At 48.9% G+C, this 20,048-nt stretch overlaps 1 protein-coding gene across 6 annotated transcripts in view; it reads right to left on the reverse strand.

Annotated features, from left to right (window-relative positions):
- NAV2 (neuron navigator 2) overlaps positions 1 to 20,048 on the reverse strand; it is a 426,264-nt gene that overhangs the window by 291,103 nt on the left and 115,113 nt on the right. For 5 of the 6 annotated variants that reach the window (XM_069565338.1, XM_069565336.1, XM_069565339.1 and 2 more), the window contains exon 2: positions 1,292 to 1,409. In XM_069565338.1, coding sequence (XP_069421439.1) covers positions 1,292 to 1,409 — 118 coding nt within the window. Of the gene's footprint in view, positions 1 to 1,291; positions 1,410 to 18,573; positions 18,898 to 20,048 lie in introns of those variants that run through there. The other variant, XM_069565340.1, reaches the window with a different exon arrangement.

The following is a 20,048-nucleotide window of genomic DNA, read 5'->3' on the forward strand; positions in this document are numbered from 1 at the left end:
GTCCATTTTAAAGATGGGAAAACCGGTAGCAAAGTCCATGTCTCAAAGAACTGAGAGGGTCTCCTAGGAGATGGGGTGGCCTCAACAATCTGAGCAAGCTTGACCCTCCTACCTAGCCGACTCCAGATGAAAACTTCACCCTGGCCAGCACCTTGATTCTGGCCTTGCAGAGTCACCCAGCTAAGCCACGTGTGCACCCCCAATGCACAGAAATTGTGAGGTAGTGAACAGACGTTCTTTTACGTCATTAAGTTTGTGACAATCTGTTAGATAGCAACAGCAAACTAATACAGGGAAGGAGCGAAAAAGAAGGACTAATGGAAGTTGGTCTTCAGTCAATCTCAGGACAGTAAGGAAGCATCTTTCTCTCTAAATGGCACTCTGAAAGTCTCACCTTAGGCCTACTTGCCTGTATTTTTAGGTACGATCTCCATAGACGTGAGCAGAGCTGCAACTATACACGGCTGCCTCGCATACTTGAAGGATAAGCAACTTTTCCATAACAACACGCCCGAGGGGCTGGGGCTTCTTTTTTTTTTCTTTCTTCTCCCTTGGCATGAGTTGGCTGCCGAGGCTGCCAGCGACAACAATCAGCCTAATGCCATCTAATTGACCTCCCGCCTCCACGGTCTGCTCCAAGTTCTCAGGCAGGACCACTGGGGTGCTTCCCTGAAGACCCAAGGCAAAGCTGTGCACAGCCTCCACCCACGTGCCTGCCCAGAATAACTCTTCTCCTCCAGCACACCGCCAAGGCATTAAAAATCCCGCTGCTCCAATTCCCTTCCCCCAGTATTAAAACCAGAACCAGACCTCTGCAGAGACTGAGCCTTTGATTTCTCAGACCCAATAAAAGTTCACAAGGAAGAACCAGCCTCATGTTGCCTTTTCTTTTTTTGGAAATATTTCCAGAATAATCCACAAGAAAGCACATCATCGAGGGGGCAATAAGAGAGCCAGAAAGATGATAGGAGGGAAGAAGGGGGACAGACAGCCCCTCTATAAACCACAAGCACTTCCCCCCAGCCACGACCAGTCTCTTTCTGGAATAATCAAGATGAGACTGCCCTGTAGGTGATCTTATCAGGCAAAACGAGCTGGTACCCAGCCTCCTCCCACACAAAACAGAGTCATTTAAACTGTCAACACATGGGACACAAACACTGCTTTTTTAGATGATGTCAGGGTTCCATCCCCACTTGCCAGACTCGACCCCTGTTGGACTGGTCTCCACGGTAACTCATCCACCCAACCCCCCTCAACCCCATCCCCTTGAGGTCAGATCTGCTCTTACCTACGACCTGGATAATCTGGGCTAGGAGGACACCGTCCGTCACGTCTTGCTGGAGATCCTTAATGAGACGCCTGTGGCCTGATTTGGCTAGATAGTGATTGGCCCAATCCGTGTAGATCTGCAAGAAAGCACAGGGCAACTTTAGGAACCCCGTCAGATCCGAGCAGCTGCGGGGCCTGCGTAGGAGCCACTGTCCCGCCGGCGAGCTGTCTGGGACCAGACCTCGCCATTAACATGCAGCGCATTGTGCCCGTGGGGCATTCAGCCGGCCAGAGCCGCGCTTTCACCTATTGAGAGATCTGCCGTCAAAGGCTCAGGAGAAAGCTAAAGAAAGCCTCAAAACGCGCAGGGGTCTGAATGGGACAGGGGACACGGAACTAAGCAGTCTGCACCAGACAGCTCTGAGAGGCTGAGGCTCTAAATGCAGGCGCGGTCTCCCCCACCCCACCGCCCAACCCGGCCCCTTCCCATCTTTTTCTCTTTATTGAGAAAACGTATGGGGAGGTTACCACCCAACAGGCAATCTTTTCACGGGCCATTTCAGGGAAAGGAGTTCTCAGGAGCCTGGGTCCCTTGTAAGGGAGCCAAGTACCAAAACACAGAGCCCTTCAATTACTCTTGTGTGAGTGGAGTTATTAATGGCCTCACAATCATCTCAAATTTAATCAGCTTCATTTAAAAGCCCAGCATCATTTTCACTGTTGGGATTCTGTGAACGGCAACAACAACACATCCCCCAGCAAATTCCAACACATTTAAACACAGCATTGGTGAGCACAGCACCCGGAAGGCAGAGGCTGGGCCGCCACGGGATCAGAAAAGCAGACCCTTCTGGGGGACACACAGACCCGCCCCTCCCAGTCACAGAGCCACCGGCACAAAGAGTATTTTCTTCCAACAGGCCGACGAACCAGGAAGACTCTCACCTGAAAACTTTCTCCCACAGTGACACAAACTGAAAATAAAACTGAAAACCTCCTCCTCAGTTTTGCGCGCTAAGTTTCCTATGAGGACTTGTGAATTTGCTGGGGAACACCAAGGTGTTTATCAGAACCTTTTCTTCTTTTCCCCCGGGAGGGATATGACCATATGGCTGCTCATTAAGAGAAGTGTCCCCTCTCAGCTGGGCCATGTCAGCGGCTGCAGTTCACGTACTAACCCATGTGAGGTTTCCACCGCAGCGATGAAACCCATCGTTGCACCTCCAGCAGCCGGCCTGCTCTGAGATATCGAGGGACTCACAGAGCAGCGGAAGCCCTACCCCAGCCCCAGCCCTCCCTCTGTCCTGCTCTTCCCAACACTGTGCTCATCAGGGGAATCTCACACAGTGGGGCGCTGCCCTTCAAAACTCCCAAAATGTGGGCAAGGGCCAGTGCCTCCTGGACTTACAAAGCAGGGTCCTTCCAGGGAGGGGCGCCTCTGACTACTCCAGCTGCGACAGTGAAAGAGGGCTCATCTCAAGGGTGGGCAAGGCGGACGTGCCCTGTCTACTTCATCAAGTGCTGGGAACAGAAAACTCCTGTCCGTTACTTTCTTCCCTCAAGACTCCCACGTTGTCAGATCAAAAATTTAGCACAGCAAGATCACTTTTCAGCTTCACAAGCACCGAGAAACCTAAGGAAGCAGAGGGCCATGTTGGTCACCACAAAGGCCAGGCTGAAAGGTCAGTGACCCCTGGATGAAACTGTTAAGAGGGAGAGAGGGAAGGGGAAAAACCTTCAAAAGCAAAGAGAAAGACCAGGGTTCAAGCCCCAACTCTAGAGGCTCCCCGGGGCAGGGTGGGGGGGGGGGGCGCGGGGAGGGCGGGGTTTGGGGTTGTTTTGTTCAATGCTGTAGCCCAAGGACCTACAATAGCACGAGGCACGTTAGAACTTCCCAGGAGGTAGGTGTGGAGGAATGGGTGTCTGACCTTAGCTGAGCACCTTAACTCTCTGAGCTGAGGTTTTCCTGTCTGCAATATGGGATCAATACTGCGTACTTGTCAGTTCTTATGAGGACTGATACAACATATTTTTTTTAAATAGTGGCTTATACAGAGTAGGTATAAGTATAGGTTAGTAGCTGAGTAACAACTAACACGGAGCCTAATACATGCCCCACACTAGTACGAATACTTACACATTAACTCATTGCCTCCCCATTCTGTGAGGTAGATGCTAATACTGCGTCTATGCTTCGGAAGAGAAACTTGAAGTGCAGGGAGGTAAAGGAACTTACCCAAGGTCACCAGGAAGTGGCAGAGCCCAGGATTTGAACCCAGGCTGACTGGCTCTAGAATCCTTTAGATATCCTCAACACTGCTTCTCTGAATATGAGTATAAATTATTCAAATCACTCACCCCCTCCATGACACCCTCCTACTGACGAGACTTATTCCTCTATTCAGTTATGTTCACGCTGAAAGAATTGTTTACATAGATAAAAGCTCCGAATCAATCCCTTGCTGTCACGTGACTTTTCTTAACCAAGTCACTTGACCTTCCTGGGCCTCAGTTTATCCAGCTGTAAAATGGGCACAGCCAGGCCTACTTCAGAAGGTAGTTGTGAAGAATTCAGTAAAGTGCCACCTGGAAGCCCCTGGCCTGACCCACATGGGGCTCGGGAAGCAGAGGTAGTGGGTGGTTATGAGGAGGCATGAGCAGACAGCTTTAAACATTAGGTGCCAGGAGGCCTAGTACATCTGTGACCTTTGGCCTGGGTGTGCTCACAAGGGAAACAACACCACCTACACATCATCAGGTGATTATGAGGGTGAAACAAGTCCATATACATAAAGAACACGGAATCTGAGACATGCTAAGTGCCCAGTAAATAAAAGGAATAACGAGAAAGGTGACTCCCAGCATTATAAAATGGGCCAGAACAAAACAAGCCACAGCCTCTGCCCTGGACCTCCAGGACACAAATGACTCAAGGGCTCACCCCCCTTCTCTTTTGTCACAAGGTACAACTTCAAGAGTCTGGAGCACTCTCTCTGCAATCACAAACCAGGGTAGATGGTAAAAGACAAGCAGGCCAGAAACCGGCCAGGCTGGTATGGAGAGTGAGGCATCCATCCCTAAGTAGGAGATATACGCCCAGGGATGTCTCAGGCCCTGGAGGGATCCTACCAGCTGAGGGTCTGAGGGACCAAGCTGCTGGGGCTAAGTCGCTTCAGCTGTGTCCGACACTGTGCGACCCCACAGACAGCAGCCCACCAGGCTCCTCTGTCCCTGGGATTCTCCAGGCGAGAATTCTGGAGTGAGCTGCCAGAGACCAAGAGAACATCCCAAAGCTCAAAGCCATCTGCCCCACAACCGCCAGCTGAGGTGAGAACAGGCCACAGGCAAGGACACTGCTGAGTGGGAAGCAACCCAGGTACCTCTGCTTATTCCCTTCTTAGGTGATTAAGGGTATTTTTAAATAGACATACCCTCTCTAAAGCCAGCCCTCCATGTGTGTGCGCAGATGAGCAGGAAACCAAGGCTAAGCAAGCTTTCAGCAAGTCCAGGGGCACCTACACACACGGCGCAGAGTCCTGGTGAGGCCACACAGGTACCTGGTATTCCAGGGAGAACTTAATTCTACAGAGGTCAGCAATGGCTCTGCCAGAGAAGTGACCTTCTCTACTCAAAGCTGTTTAAAACAAGAGCTCTTCTCCCCACTTGAATCCACCTACACACCACTGCAAACTGTATGTTCCAACAGTGTACCTCTAATCCTGTCACCTGCTCCAAAAGTCTCCCCACTGGACTAAAGGCAGACTGTTCACACTGTGGCTCAAGGCAGTCTTCGCATCCACCCACTCTTCCCCAGCCAGTGTCCAGCCTTGCAGGGGAGGTGGTGTGTGTGAAAGTTAAGAGCATGGGCTTGGGCACTGACCAAGTCAAGCTGGCCTTGGCAAGTGAATGCCTATTCACCTCTCCATACCTCAGTTTTATCCTCCATAAAATGGGGATCATACCAAATACACAATAAGGCAGGGACTGGCCAACTGTACACAGGCCAAACCCAATGGGCCACCTGCTTCTGTGAACAAAACTCTGTGGGAACCCAGCCACATCCATTTGCCATCTGTAGCTGCTTTCATACCACAATGGCACAGCTGAATAATTGTGATACAGACTTTTGGCCCACAAACCCTCAAATATTTACTGTCCGGTTCTTTACAGAAAAAAGTAGCCAGTCTGTGTCATAGGGACTGAATGATGTAATGTGCCTACATTGAGCAAGTGCTCAGGAATAATTATGATTATTATTACCCCAGGAAAATTGGACCTCACACTTCCCCCATCTCTGAACTCCTGCCACCCCACCCACCTGAGGGCCTCCACTGGGACCACACAGCAGAACTCCATTCCTATGCTGGTCCTCCATGAAGTTCACTATTGATTTCCCAATTGCATCCCGAGCTGCATACAAAGCAGGGAACCTGTATGCTGGCACCATCACCTCACCCCCACTCACAGACTGGGGGCAAAGATGGTGTCCTGCCCATCATTGGGCCCAGACATGCCTCTCAAGAAGGGGGCACAGGAGGGGTTTGGTAAGTGGTTGTGGAGTTGAGCTGAACAGAGAGCAAAAGGGCAAATCCTTGAGAAACTGATTACATTGGTGACTTAATGTGAGCTCTCAGCAAATACTCAAACCAGGATCTCAAGTCTCTTTACTGATTGAAGAGAGGAAGGAATAGAGAAAATAAATCACTCCATAATGCAAGCTCACTAATCAGGACCCAAACAAGAATCATTAATTTATCTGGAGTTTCCTCTCCCTAGCTCTCAACTTTCTGAAGAAATGAGTCACAGGGACATGCCTAGATTTATTTTAAGAAATACAGTTTTTATGGGTCATGCTAAGCACTGACACAGGTCAGGGCCCTCCCCCTCTATTACTGTTTCAGTAGCCCATGCAATAACTACCATTCTTCCTAGAAGTACCTTTGGAAAATAAGCTCACCACATCCTTCGTCATTAAGGACTTCATCAGGTTCAGAAACTCAACAAAAAATGGAACAGAGTGTGTTTGAAAGATCTTAAGCAAGGGCTACATCAGGCAGGGCACCCTCTCTGAGCCTCAGGCATCCAGAATCAACCTCCCCAGAACCTCTCCTTCCCCAGGGTTCTAGAGACTTAGAACTGCTGCTGCCCCAGCTGGGCTCCCTGGAGCCCACCGTTCCCTGATGGGTGAACTTGCAGTAGAAATGGGCAAGGCAAAGACCACACAGTTTTGGGAAAGAGTAAAACCATCATCGCCACACCCAACTCCAAAGTATCACATCATTCCAGAGTAAAAATTCTAGAGGAACAGGCTCTAGAACCTTTTCCCGCTAGTATCCGCAGGAGTCTTTCCCACTCTGACTCGTCTCACTGAGTTCACCACTCTCCCCACCGGCTCTGGCGGGAGACCTCATCAGTGCTCCAGAAGCACTTGGCGAGGGAAAGGAGTTCTGTCAAAGCTCGAAAAGAAAAAAGGGGAAGGAAGACAATGACAGCTGAGAGCGAATTCGTTTTGATTCACTTTATGAGCCTTGACAGGATTTCAAGGAGCGCGCCATTTGTTTGCTTACAACTCCACCTCATTTCATATCAAACAGGCTGAAATCAAAGAGGGAAAGTCTTGACAGATCAAGTGAAGTAAAGAACCCGATTATTAGTTGTAACAAGAAAACTGATAAAAATTGCACTGCTGTTAAACCAATGGGGAAGGTGCCAAGTTTATACTGCAATTAGCTCTCCAGTGAAGGGGGATGGTAGCATTGGAAGGAAGAAACCTCCCCAAAATCCATAAAATAACTGCACCTAAAGTCGTTACCCTAACAACCCTTAAGTCCAGACCAACATGTTGGGCTGCCTGATGGATCCAAAAGGCAGCAGATAGAATTAGCACAGTGCTTACAGGAGGAAAGGGGCGCAAATGAATCTCTTAGCAGGAAATGCCAGAGTGGAGATTCAAGATATACTAGTCATTTATTAATAGCATCTGAGGTGGTTTCCAGCCAATCAGTTGTAAAGAGAACCTATTGTCTGGCCTCCATTCAGGGTCTCACTGTAGACTTCAGGGATATCGTCAACATCATTTCGCTTCCATGACTGTGCAGTGCGTGGTTAAAATGACTTAGTTCTGATTGTCCCGAAGTACAAAATGACACTGCAACAATAGTACAGTGGCCACCCAGCACCTGAATACACAAAGAACAATTATTCAGTCAGTCACAGTTTTAAGAAAATCAAAACACACCATTTGTTATTAAGGACAAAGCTAGTTAACACATTCACTTCTGCATCCCTGGCATCTAGCAAGAAGCCTGGCACCTACCCCACAGGTGTGGTCACAGGTCCACAGATCATTTCAACCACCTGGGGTGAAGTGAGGGGCCTGAAGTTATTAGCTGGTGGCTTTTTCCCATGTTTCCGCTCTCCCCATCAGAGTCTAAGATATCCTCTCTTAAGGTAGACCCTGCCTTGATCAAAATCACTCCCTTGAAATAAACATTCATATGGGCGAATGATGCCCCAGCCCTAAACACTGGAAAAAGACAGGGAGCCCAGAGCAGCCAATCTTTTGCTCAAGGCCACAGAGTACAGCAGGGGCTGAGCCCAAACACTGGGGCTGCTCCCTGTTTTCTAAAAGGAAGAATCTAGCTCTGCTTGGTGTCTTTGATTCTTACTACATACTCACCCTGGAGAGCAATGTCTCTTCCATCCACATCTTTGCCATCCAGCCAGGCGGCCCATGGTGAGGCAGGGGGGCCCTCACTTACATGGTGGTTATATGCAGGTTTGCCTTACAGACACAATGAGAGCATGTATGTCAGTGATTAACACAGTGTCTGGAGCACAACACTGGATAAATAGTGGTTATTCATGGAGAAGGGAATGGCTACCCACTCCAATATTCTTGACTGGGGAATCCCATGGAGAGAGGAGCCTGATGGGCTATGGTCCATGGGGTCGCAAAGAGTTGGACACGACTGAAGCAACTTAGCATGCACGCACGCATGCATTCATATCCAAATTAATGTAAGTCTCAGGGGGAATACGTCATTCTGAATTGCTGAGAGCTTCCTCTTTTGAAAGCCACCATTTTTAACTAAGTCACTGGGACTCTTTCCCAAGATTATCATGATTCGTGCTTTTAAAATTAACCCAATTCCATGTTTTCTTGATGACCCATGGATATCACTCTGAATAGCATTTTGATGCATTCAAGGATGCCCTTAAGGCTGGACTGTCTTTAAGACCCCAGAGTCTTTTAATAATTGGGTATAGAGTAAAAGTACCATTCAAGCCAGGTCCCTGATGGGACTTTTCCTCTGAGGAGAATACATCTAAGAGTGCAGGCTTTCGTGGTACCCGTCTGATGCTCTGAAGGTCATAAGGGAAGGCCTCTTGGCTCTTAGCTGCTTTCTAGACAGTGAGATTGCTAGTAAGCTGGGCTCCCGGAGTACCAAGATGTGACCAGGGTCTGTATCTCCAACCCGAGCATGTGCAGAATGGTACTGCCAGTCCCCACGCTCAATATACATTTTGGAACCTGATTCACAGGAACGTGTTTATACCAAGGAGTACATATCCCTGTCTGGACCCAGAAGACAGCAGCAGGCTGAGGAAGGTGCCCATTGCTGGTTTTCTCCCCTTCTAACTGGCAGTAACCTCTGGCCCCTGCTGCGTTTTCCAAATTTGCTGACATACTGAGTGCAACACTTTAACAGCATCATTTTTTTTAAGGATTTTAAATAGCTCCTCTGGAATTCTGTCACCTCCACTAGCTTTGTTCGTTGTGATGCATGCTCCCTAAGGCTCACTTGACTTCACACTCCAGGATGTCTGTCTGGCTCTAGGTGAGTGATCATACCATAGTGGTTATCTGGCTCTTGATGACCTTTCCTGTATAGTTCTTCTGTGTATTCTTTCTACTGCGTCTTCATCTTTTTGCTTCTCTTAGGTCCTTACTGTTTCTGTCTTTTATCGTGCCCATCCTTGCCTGAGATGTTCCCTTGATATCTTCAATTTTCTTAAAGAGACCTCTAACCTACTTGTCTGCATAACCAGATGCACCCTGACACCAGCCCACAGGTAGACTCTTGTTCCAAAGGGATACACACAGCAGGTAAGTAGAGGAGGGGCAGGGCTTATCACTAACTTGAATTTCCACCCCTCCCCTCCCCCACCTCCACAACACCTTTCTTTCTACCTTAACCCTGAATGATCTCAAGTCAACATAAGGTGCTCAGAGCCACACGCATGCCACAGTGCGTTGAGCAAACCCTGCCGGAGCAGCTGCCTATGCTAGATCTCGCTCTTATGTAAGACGCTAACTACCATCAGCCAAATTCTACAGTGAGCTGATAAGAGGAGAGTGCCTTTTAGAGTCAGACTGCTTTTGTTTCAGACATGCCTCAACCACTTGCTGCAAGAGTTATCACGGGCAAGTTCCTTACACTATATCTGGGCCTTCATTTCCTCATCTGTAAAATGGATCAATTCCCTATTCAGGTTCTTGTGAGACTGCAAAGAGGACATCTACTAATGCCCAGCGCATAGCAAGGGCATACAGCATGTTGGTGCCAGTCAGTACTACCATGAGGACGATGCCATGGACTGTGAGCACTTGCCCAACAATGGATTCCTTTTGTTCCCAACTCATTGTGAGGCAGGTATCATTTCCCTCATGTTACAGATGAGAAAACAGAGGCTGAGAGGGGAAATGACTCTCCCGATTTCACACACAAGAATGCAGCCTTCAAAAGCAGAGATTCTGGCTTCCCTCAGAGGCCCACGCGGGAACCGCTGGCCACAGACGGGCGAGTGTCATGCTGCATGGAAAAAGCAGGCAGAGAGAGCAAGGCTCGTTGCACAACAGCTACCTCAGTGTCCCTGGCTCCTGCCCCTGGGAACAGAGCTGGCCGCTTGTCACTCACGCCTAATGGACCCAAGGTGGGGGGGGGGGTGGTGCTGACACTTTCCCACGTCACCAAAGCACAAAGCCAACATCATAGCAGGGTCACTATCACAAAAATAAGAAGGCCAGTACAACAGGGGTTACCACCGCTGGGCTGTATCCAGACGGGAAACGTTCAGGAGTAAGCTCGCCCAGTTCCTCCAGCCTGCAGTGAGCCAGGGCTGCGGGGGAAGGGCCCACAGCCACACAATGGTGGCATTGTCTTGCGGGAACACCAACCAGTCACAGGTGGGCGTGCACAGCAACTCCGGAGGTTTTGAAACTGTGCCTCTAGAAAAATACACCAGGCTGGCGACCGTGTTGGGAGGCACTGGCGAGATCTCGGGGAGGAGCGCGCAGGTGCCTGCTCACCCCACACCTTAGGCTGAGTCACCTTTGATGCCTGGGATGCCCCTGGCGTGGTTGCGCCCTATGCTCCTGGGCTGAGCGCTGCTCTGCACCACTCTCGACAGGACACACAGTCCTTTCTCGTTCATGTCCTAGCTGACCGCCACCACCTGTGCACAAGGGGAGCTGGGCTGCTGTTGAGAACCTGCTGAGTGCCAGGCGTTGTATACCTGTCAAATACAACGTCTTCCCACACCAGAGTGACAGCGGCAGGAGAACAGAAATTCTTTATTTTGCTCACTGAATTTTTCCAAAACATCCAATATGGTGCCTGGCACACAGCAGGGACTCACTAAATACCTGTGGACTAAATGAATCATCCCCATTTTACAGGCTGGAAACAGAGGCTCTAAAAGGCTAAGAAATGTACACAGGGTCACACAGCTAATAAAAGGCGATGCTCCATTTGACCCAGGCCGCCTGGTCCTACGGCTACCAGCTCTCACCTCAAATGTGCACCCAGATCTCCCGAGGGCCTCCCTGGAAAGTCAGACAAGGCAAGGATGAAGACCTATCACCAAAGGCTTCAAAATAAACCCCCCGCTGTACTCCCTCTCAACCACTCCAACCTTAGAAGATCTGAGTAACTTTTGACCAGGATGTCTAGCATCTCCAAGAGAGCCAAATGTCAGAGCCCACTTGAAATTTCTGGAGTATTTTCTCTCCCTTCCTGTGTTCATTAGTTACTGACTGATTAGAGATACTTTCTCTCCAAAGTATGGCTGTGATGGGAACCAGGCCCCTCCAGGCAGGCCAGGCACGAGGGGAGGAGGAGACGGGGCTGCCAGTAGGGGGAGCTGGTAAGCACACTCTTGGAGAGGAAACGTTCCCAAACTCAACAAGAGCTTTTGAGAGCTGGCTGGCAGGGTGGCCATATCTGAGGGGCTGGTGACAACCTGGCTAACAATACAGACCTCCTTCCAGTCTGGTCATGAAACGACCTTCTAAACATCAGCCTCCTTCCGGTCCTCCAAGCCTGCACAGTTCCCCTCACCTGCAGGCTGCGGGTAAGGGGATGCCAACCATTGTTTCTCGTCGCCCTCTGTCCCGCCAGAATGCCTCCGTTTAGCTCCCTAAGCACAGGCTCCCCAGGATTTTGGCTCCACTGGGCCCAGTTACCTTGGAGTCCTAGGTAACTTCTGGCAGGTTGCTTAACCTGAGTCTCAGTGTCCTCTTCATAGGACTGCTGAGTGCATAAAGTGAAACGTTAGCTCTAAGGGACCCCACATATTTGGGCAGTATGCCAATGCTTTGTGACTTGAGCAATCCACTTTCTGAGCCTCAATTTCCACATCTGTAATATGGGATAATTATCTACTATGAGGACTATTGTGAGGACTAAATGAAAATGTTTGCAAAGGGCTTAGCACAGTGCCTGACACATAGGTAGAACATTTAAATGTTAGCTTCCTTTCCTGCCTTGTCCCCATGTCCCCGACCCATAGATCCCTCTGCTACGCCACTCACACATGGGCTCTGTGCCATGTTAACCTTCAGTCCCCACTCGTGGGTTTTCTGGTCTGGTGGGTCCTTCCACATCCCTTCGTTTAGCAGGATTCTCTTTTCTCGAAACCAGCTCTGACTGCCAGGCTTCTCTCCTTCCTCTGAACTCCTAATGCACCTACAATTAAATATGCCTGTGTACCAGCTCCCAGCCCTTGTGCCTCTGCCCACACCATCCTCTCTCCAGCAGAGCCATCTCTTCCCCACCACCTGGCAAATGCTTACTTGGTGTCTTACAAGCCCAGTCAAGTGTCAATCCCTGTAAAGCCATTCCCAACTCACTGTCTCACTCCTATCAGGAAATTCTTTGTTCCCTCTTCTCTGGCTCCAAAAGCACCCTGCACATGTCTTCATGGCTACTATAACCGTTCACATGTCCAACAGGGTCTTCTCCAGGGTCGAGAACAAGTTTTCCACACCTTTGAAACTCTAGCACAATGCCTGACTCACTACAGGAGCTCAATAAACAAGAACTTACTGATTTACTGCAGGGTCAATGGGTGGATGGATGGAAGAGAAAAAGGGGTAGACTGGTGAATGTTCGGATGGACAGGCGGATGGAAACAGGATGGATGAACGAATCTGTTCCCCTTCACTGCCGATAACATAAAGCCCCTTAAGTCAAGATGGTGACCCATGTATCTTTCAGACCAGTCTTCGCACAAGGCATAGAATGGGCACTGGTAAGTAACACTTCCCTGGGAGAACTTCCAGCAACATAGTAGCAGGACCCACTTGACCATGGATATTAAAGTGCTATTTAAAAAGACACACACACACACACACACACACTATGCTACAGCAGGCTTGCACCAGCTCAGAAGAGTTGACTGGTTAAACTTTCAGGAAATCTGTGAGTTGGTTGTTAACCAGCCATTAGTGATAAAGGAATTATCAGAAAGAGAAATTTAAGAAAACAATCCCATTTACAGTTGCATCAAAAACAAGATACCAAAGACTGAGATTTCACCCTTGGGCCACACCGTTTTCTGGTTATCCAACTTTGCATTACCAGATTAGCTTAAAATTTACTCGAAACATCCTCTGAAAGGATGAATAGGAAATGATGCGACCTTCCTGATCTCCATCAGTAGCCATTCCTGATCCCGCTACAGTGCTGTCTTATGAGGCTATTCTGAATCCCAAGAGACCAATTAATTCATCCATAATCACAACTACAGAATTTCAGTGACAGAAGAACCTCCAGTGATCTAACTCTTAAATTTATAGTTGAAGAAAGTGAGGGTAATTTAAGTTAAATCCCTTTTATGTTATCCCCAAACTTAAATATATGGCTCTGTATGGACCTAAACATATACAGTCAAATCAGCCATGAGATCACAATAAAATATACATGAAGCAAATAAAAATGTACTCTTTTGTATGATAAAGCTGAACTTAGAAAATGGAACATCTTAAAAAAGAAAATATCTCATCTAAAATTGTTTAATTTAAAATTTTTTCTAATTTTACTGAGATTTAATTTACATATAATGACCTGCATATATCTAAACTGTACAATTTGACGCATTCTGATCTATATAGACCCATGAAATCACCACTACAATCAAGATAACAAACATTTCCACCAACCCCAAGAACTTCCTTGCAACCCTTTGTAATCCATCCATCCCTCCACCACTGCTGCAAGGCTAACACAGATCCGCTGTATGTCATTACAGATTCACTCAGGCTTTCTGACCTGTACATAAATAGTATTATATTTACTTTAAAATTAAATTATATAAACTTACAATTAAATTTTTAAAGGTGGTCAGACTCAAAACTCATCACTTTCCATTTATCTTTCTACATTTTACTATTGTTTATGCTTAAAGTGATTTACATCTATTATATCCCTATTACAACCCACTCCAGTACTCTTGCTATCTGTATGAGGGAAAATAGTATTATGCACATTTCTTGCTGGGAAATATTGAGAGCAGGAAGAGAAGGCAGCAAGAGAGGATGACATGATTGGACGGCATCACCGACTCAATGGACATGAGTTTGGGCAAACTCCAGGAGATAATGAAAGACGGGAGCCTGGTGTGCTGCAGAGTCGGACACAACTGCAAACAACTTGCGAACTCAATTCAGAGATGCTCTGTTTGGTAGTCTGAGGTCAGCCTCGGTAGAAGGACTGACCTTGGAAAGCAGCAAGAGCTACCGCTCAATCGTGAGCCCACTGTTGACCACCAGTAGGCACACACAGGTAGGGAGGGATATTCGTTATTTTTCCTTCTCCCCTTTACCCCACAAGAAGGTGGAGGGTTTTTTGTTACGTAAAATAGCGGGTATGAGTGTGCAAATTTAGGTGAGTGCTAAAAAGCTTAGCATCAGAAAGAAAGAATCCAGGGGGAGAGAGAGAAGAGGTTTGCAGCTGGACAGACGGGGAAGCAGAGAAGCTGCATGGGTGGGAGGAGGGAAGAAACCCTGGAAACAAGATCAAGGGGGCATTTGACAAAGTCGTACATGATCTAAACTCTCCCCTTTGAAATCTTCAATAAAAATCTATATTCTTACCAGGGCTTTCTAGGGCAAGTGGAATCCTTCTTAGGGAGGCCTAGAGGTGCCAAGTTCTCTGTCTCAGTGGGTGACAGGACAGGAGAGAGCCGCGATTAGGTGACTCGTATTCAAGAGTGAAGAGCTTTGTCCACAGGGCCAAGTGGGTGGACGGCCAGCTCTCCGTAGCCCTGTGCGGCACGGAACAGGGTGTTCGTGGACAGGCACTCACTCCAGGAATGCTGGCTGACAGGCCCTCTTGGCTGCCTCATCCTCTCCTGAACAACAGTCTCTTGGATTCTGGCTTTGGTCTCCCAAATATTTATGGTCCACAAGCTGCCCTGCCCCTTCCTGCTCCCCACACTGACTTTGCCACCCACCAAGGTGTCCCAGCTGGCTCAGCTCACAAAGCTCCCAGTGCCTAGGCACTGGGCCCTGGCCCTGTCTCAGCCTGACCCTGGCGATCAAAACTCACCTGACTAGTGTTCCACTCCATTTCACAAGGCTTCTGAGGTCCCAGGTACGCAACTCTGCCAGGGATGGCCTGGGGAGTCACTGTTCCCAGCTAACATTTACATTCCCAACAGAGTCATGAATGCTTTACTGTCAGGATACGGATACAGGGAAAGGCGATTACACTGGCAAGTTTGGGAGAGAGGCTTTCTTTGAATGTTAAAAAAGATTTTTCAGGGCCAATCAGATCACTGCAGGTGAGCAGCTTATATAAACAATACATTGTTCATTAAAACTCACAAGCCGCAGGACAAACTGTGCGCATTCTTGGTAATTATTTAAGGATGCTCCTGTACCCAGGAAACCTGAGCAGTGGATGATAGTTGAAGGATTTCCCCTAGGTCAGGTTTCTTGAGATTCAAGAGCCAAAGCACACTGATTCATCAGGGCAAAGCAGATCCAGAAAAGACCCCGTACACGGAGGTGGGGGCAGGCTCCTTTCTTGCATCAGGGGCTGCGACTGGAGGCGAGGACAAAGGAAAGTGATGGGGTTCTCCTCTGGTTCCACCTAGAGAAAGGGAGCAGGGTAACAGCTGAGCGGCCCTGGAAAATAAAGGGGGTACCATGTCTCCTCGCTCCTTGCTCACTTCCAAGCAGGTTTATGGTTGGCACAGGATAAAGACAACATCCGCAAATTTTTTGAATTTTATGTTAGTGACGAGGAGAAAATGATGTGCTGTGGTTACGAGGGTGAGGCCAGATCTGACAGCAAATCCTGGCTGCACCTCTGCATGTACCCAAATCTAGGCAAGTCACTTAAAGGCAAGTTCAGTTTCTTCACCAGTAAAATGGAGACAGTGGTACCAAGCGCATGTGTGCGCGCTTAGTCGCTCAGTCGTGTCCAACGTTTTGCGACCCTGTGGACTATAGCCCGCCAGGCTCCTCTGTCCGTGGGGATTCTCCAGGCAAGAATACTGGAGTGGGTTGCCATGCCCTCCTCCAGGGGATCTTCCCAACCCAGGTCTCCTGAACTTATATTAAGAATTGATGAGAAAAATGTACAGCCCCTCTGAGCCCATGCACACAAGTACCCAAGGAGGGATGACAATGCTTATCAAAGAAGGTCCAGGGGCTCACAGGGGAACCTTAGAAGGTCTGGCATCCTCAAAAACTATCAGAGAGCAGCATCCCATTGGGCAGAGAGGCCTGGCAAAGACAGCGTGGTGCCACTTGTGGGAAAGTTGTGTGACAAAGGCTTTAAAAGTCTCTGGAGGCAGGCAGTTCCCAGCAGCGGCTGGCGTTGCTCCGCCCCAGGACACGCTGCCCTGCTCAGTCTCTATTTAGTAGGAGTCTCCTTCCTTTCTGAGCAACTCCATGGCCAAGAGACTTGGCCACAGTGGAAGTGGTCGTTGTGCCCTGGGCTCCTCTCCAGCCCAGATGTCAGAGCTCTCAGGCCTGGGGAGTCTTGGGGTTTCTCTGTTTTGTATTTCTATAATAGGCTTTCACTAGGAAGACTACCAGATACCAAGCTGGCCCCCAGGAAAGAAGGGGCCAACCTGGCCCAGAGCACAAAAGAATGATTTGCACAAAGATACTATTTATTCTACAAGTCCTAGAAGAAAGCCCCAATTGATTCATCTCAAGAAGAAGAATAAAGTCCTAACTACAGCTCAGCCACTGCCTCCCACCTGCGGTGCTTACAGTTCAGAAAGCTCTTCTGTAGAGACAGTCTAACCTGAGCCACCCCCCCGCCCCAATTCTAGGGAAAAGGGGAGACTGCCACATTGCTTCTCCCCACTTGACAGATGAGGAACGGGAGAGCTGAGCCGATCAGAGCACCAGCACGTCAGCCCAGGTGTCCTCACTCAGCCCAGCCATCGAGATGTGGCTCGGCAGGAACAAACACCAGGCCAGGTCATGGGCTGGCTGTGATGGGAAGAAGTTCTAGGATGGAAGGGGAGGGGATCCTCTTCCTAAGAAAGTCGGGATTCGAATTCTGCATCTGTCCTGCCAGACTCAGCAGGGGATGGAAATCCCCATGCAACATGTGAGAAGTGTCACTGATGCTCAGAACCACATACCACAGCTTTCTCCTACTGAAATGTCTATTTTTAACATCCTACCTCAAAAGAAATCTCTTCCCTGGGGCAGTGGGCCTAGGTCCTGGAGCTGAAAAGTCACTATAAAAATAATAACCCAAAGACACTCCCATCAATCACGCTTGGCCTGGGTGTGGTTAGATCTCTAAAGCAAAAGACACAATGGTTTCCAATGTACCAGCAGGGCTCGGCCTCTAATGAGCCAACACGCCCGGAGGAGGGAGGCCACGGAAGGAGCTAAAAAATACCTGGAAGGCTCCACAGAGCAGCTCATACCAAAAATGGCCTCCAAGTTGCATCAGAAGATAGCTTCACGCAGGGAGATTTTTCCTCCATCGTTCATGCCAACTTCATTCATACCCTTGCACGTAAAGGAAGGTACAGACTACTTGCTGATCTAAGCAAACATGTTGCGGACTTACACATTTTACAATCAGGCATTCCAAGGTCAGGTACACACGGTAATCATGAAACAAATAAGGAAAACACAGTCCCAGAAAATAAGTCCTTACTATATTATAACATAATGTTGCCCACAAAGCTGGGTTGGAGGAGAGGACAATAAACTACACCATCATTTGCAGACTAAGGGAAACATAGCCAAGTGACCAGTCTGATTATCTACCCAAGAACCCCTTGGCCACAAGCATCAGGGTGGCCATCAGCCTGAAGGTCACATTAATGGTCTAAGGGTGAAGGAGGCAGAAAGGAAAAGAAGTACATTTTGCCTTTTCGCTTTGTGTTGCAAGCTCCCAAACGGAGTCCCCAGGATCGGTGGAAAGTCACAGAAGGCAAGTGCCATCTGGCTTGAAAGAGCCTGTCCGGGTTGCCCGACCAGGGCTGGCGGAGGTCAGCGGTATCCTGCCCAGGCCATTCCCACTCTTACAGAAGGAGTGAACGCTTCCCAGACAGATCCTTTCTACAGGGAAGCCCCTGAGTACTCCCTTATAACTCTTCAGCCACTTAACAGAGGTCAGTCTCACTCCTGGTTTGCACCTGCTGAGACCCACAAGTGAGAAAACAGACCTAGGCCTGCCACACCTGTTTGCATATTCAACCTCCCCGGGCCGCCCCCGCCAATCCCAGCCCCGGGGCTGTTCCATTTGGTTTAGGCAACTGTTATCTTTTTCAGGCCATCAACAACCTCTAGACAGATTCTTCCCCACCTGCTCTAAAAATACACCACGGGTCCTCACCCCGTGAGGACACAGGAAGTGCAAGACGACAGCAAGGTGACAGCTCGCTTAGCGAAGCGTTCTGCAGATGAAAGTGCTCCTGGTCCCAGCTGGCACAAAAAACAAACTAGAACTGTCTCTAAACACAAGCCCAGATGCAAACAGACTTCATCACCTCTCCCCAGGGCCCCCGCCAGTGGCCCTCCAGGTGCCTTACCACTTTATAATGGTCGCAGGACTCCCGACTCTGGCCCCGGGCAGGAACCCACAAGTTGATGCTTATAGGCATGGCTCGACCCACAGCCCACAGTCCCTGCAGTCCAGGTCCTGCGCCCGCCCAGGGTGTCTAGTTCAAAGCACTGCGGAGGCGCGTGAAGCCGCGAAGGTTAATTTTAGCTGAAGTCACGCTCCTGCTGTGGTCAGATCTTCTTACACAGGCCACCTCCTGAATAGCGGCCACTTGTGTTACCCCAACGCTCTGGGCGGCCCGCTGGCCCTCGGCCCCATCCTGCGGCCATTCGTCCCCCCCTCCTGTTCCCCCACAGCATGCACTTTGCCCTCCAAAATAATCAGACTGTGTTTCTATTTTCATGACACACTCAAGGGAAAGAGATCACAGTTCCTTTTGCTGCCCCAGACACACGAACCTGGGGACTTGCCCCAGGCCTGGCAAAGGCCTGGCAAAGGCCGAGGGTTGAACAAACCTCACTTGAACTGGGCAGCACAAGGGAAGAAGCCTGATGCTTCAGCTTTTGCAGAGGGGGTTCGAAAACCTTTATCTAAACCGTTAGTTGCGTTGTACCGTCGGGTGTGTCGTCTTCTTCCTGACATTGTTTTTGTCAAAGGAGGCACAAGCATGCCTGCCTTTCCATCTCTTCTAAAAGGCTGATAGACAGAAATCTGCATGTTTCTACCCAGAGATCTTGTTCCTGCAAAGGAAAAGCGTGAGCCTTCATTTAACTTTGCAGAGGTTTTTGAAAAGGCTACTGGGCATGCACAGAGCCCTCAGATTCCAGATTTCAATAAGCGGAGGCTTCAGGAGGAAGGTCCCTACAAGGTTTTCAGGCACAGCTCACTTCCTGCTAAGTTCAGCAACTGAGACCTGGGAGCTCACCAAACCTTCTGTGCTCAGATTCCCTATTAGACTCAGTCCTGACCTGCTCTTCAGATCACCTGTTTTCAGTGGGGACACAACCATAAAAAGGCTATGGAAAAATTAAGCAAATCTAGAGTGGCCTACCAGTCTCCCAACTGACCCCACAGCCTACAACTTTGCAGCAAAATGTTGGTGTGTGGTGTCTGAAGCAAATATTAAGGCCATGTGCAGAAACTGCTCTGTGTAGGATGCAATGAAATGTCTTTCCCCACCTGAGGGCTATCTGTTACACTCCCATGGCATCCTATGCCCCGCTTTCCAAAGACTCACTAGCTTGTATTGGATAATTACTTCATTCATTCAAGTACTTACCGAGCACATACTCTGCAGCAGGTACCCCCTCTAGGTTGGGAGGAGGCAGCAGTAAGAATACTCTATGGGGCTTTTTTCTACGGAGGGCAAGAACTGGGAAGAGACATACGACAATAAACTAATCAGCAAGTTAATATCAGAGAACAATGCTATAAAGAATGCTATAAAGAAAACACAGAGATGGGAATTCCCTGAGAGTCCAGTGGGGAGGACTTTGTGCTTCC

Source organism: Ovis canadensis, chromosome 21 (genome assembly GCF_042477335.2).
Source record: "Ovis canadensis isolate MfBH-ARS-UI-01 breed Bighorn chromosome 21, ARS-UI_OviCan_v2, whole genome shotgun sequence".
NCBI classification, from domain to species: domain Eukaryota; kingdom Metazoa; phylum Chordata; class Mammalia; order Artiodactyla; family Bovidae; genus Ovis; species Ovis canadensis.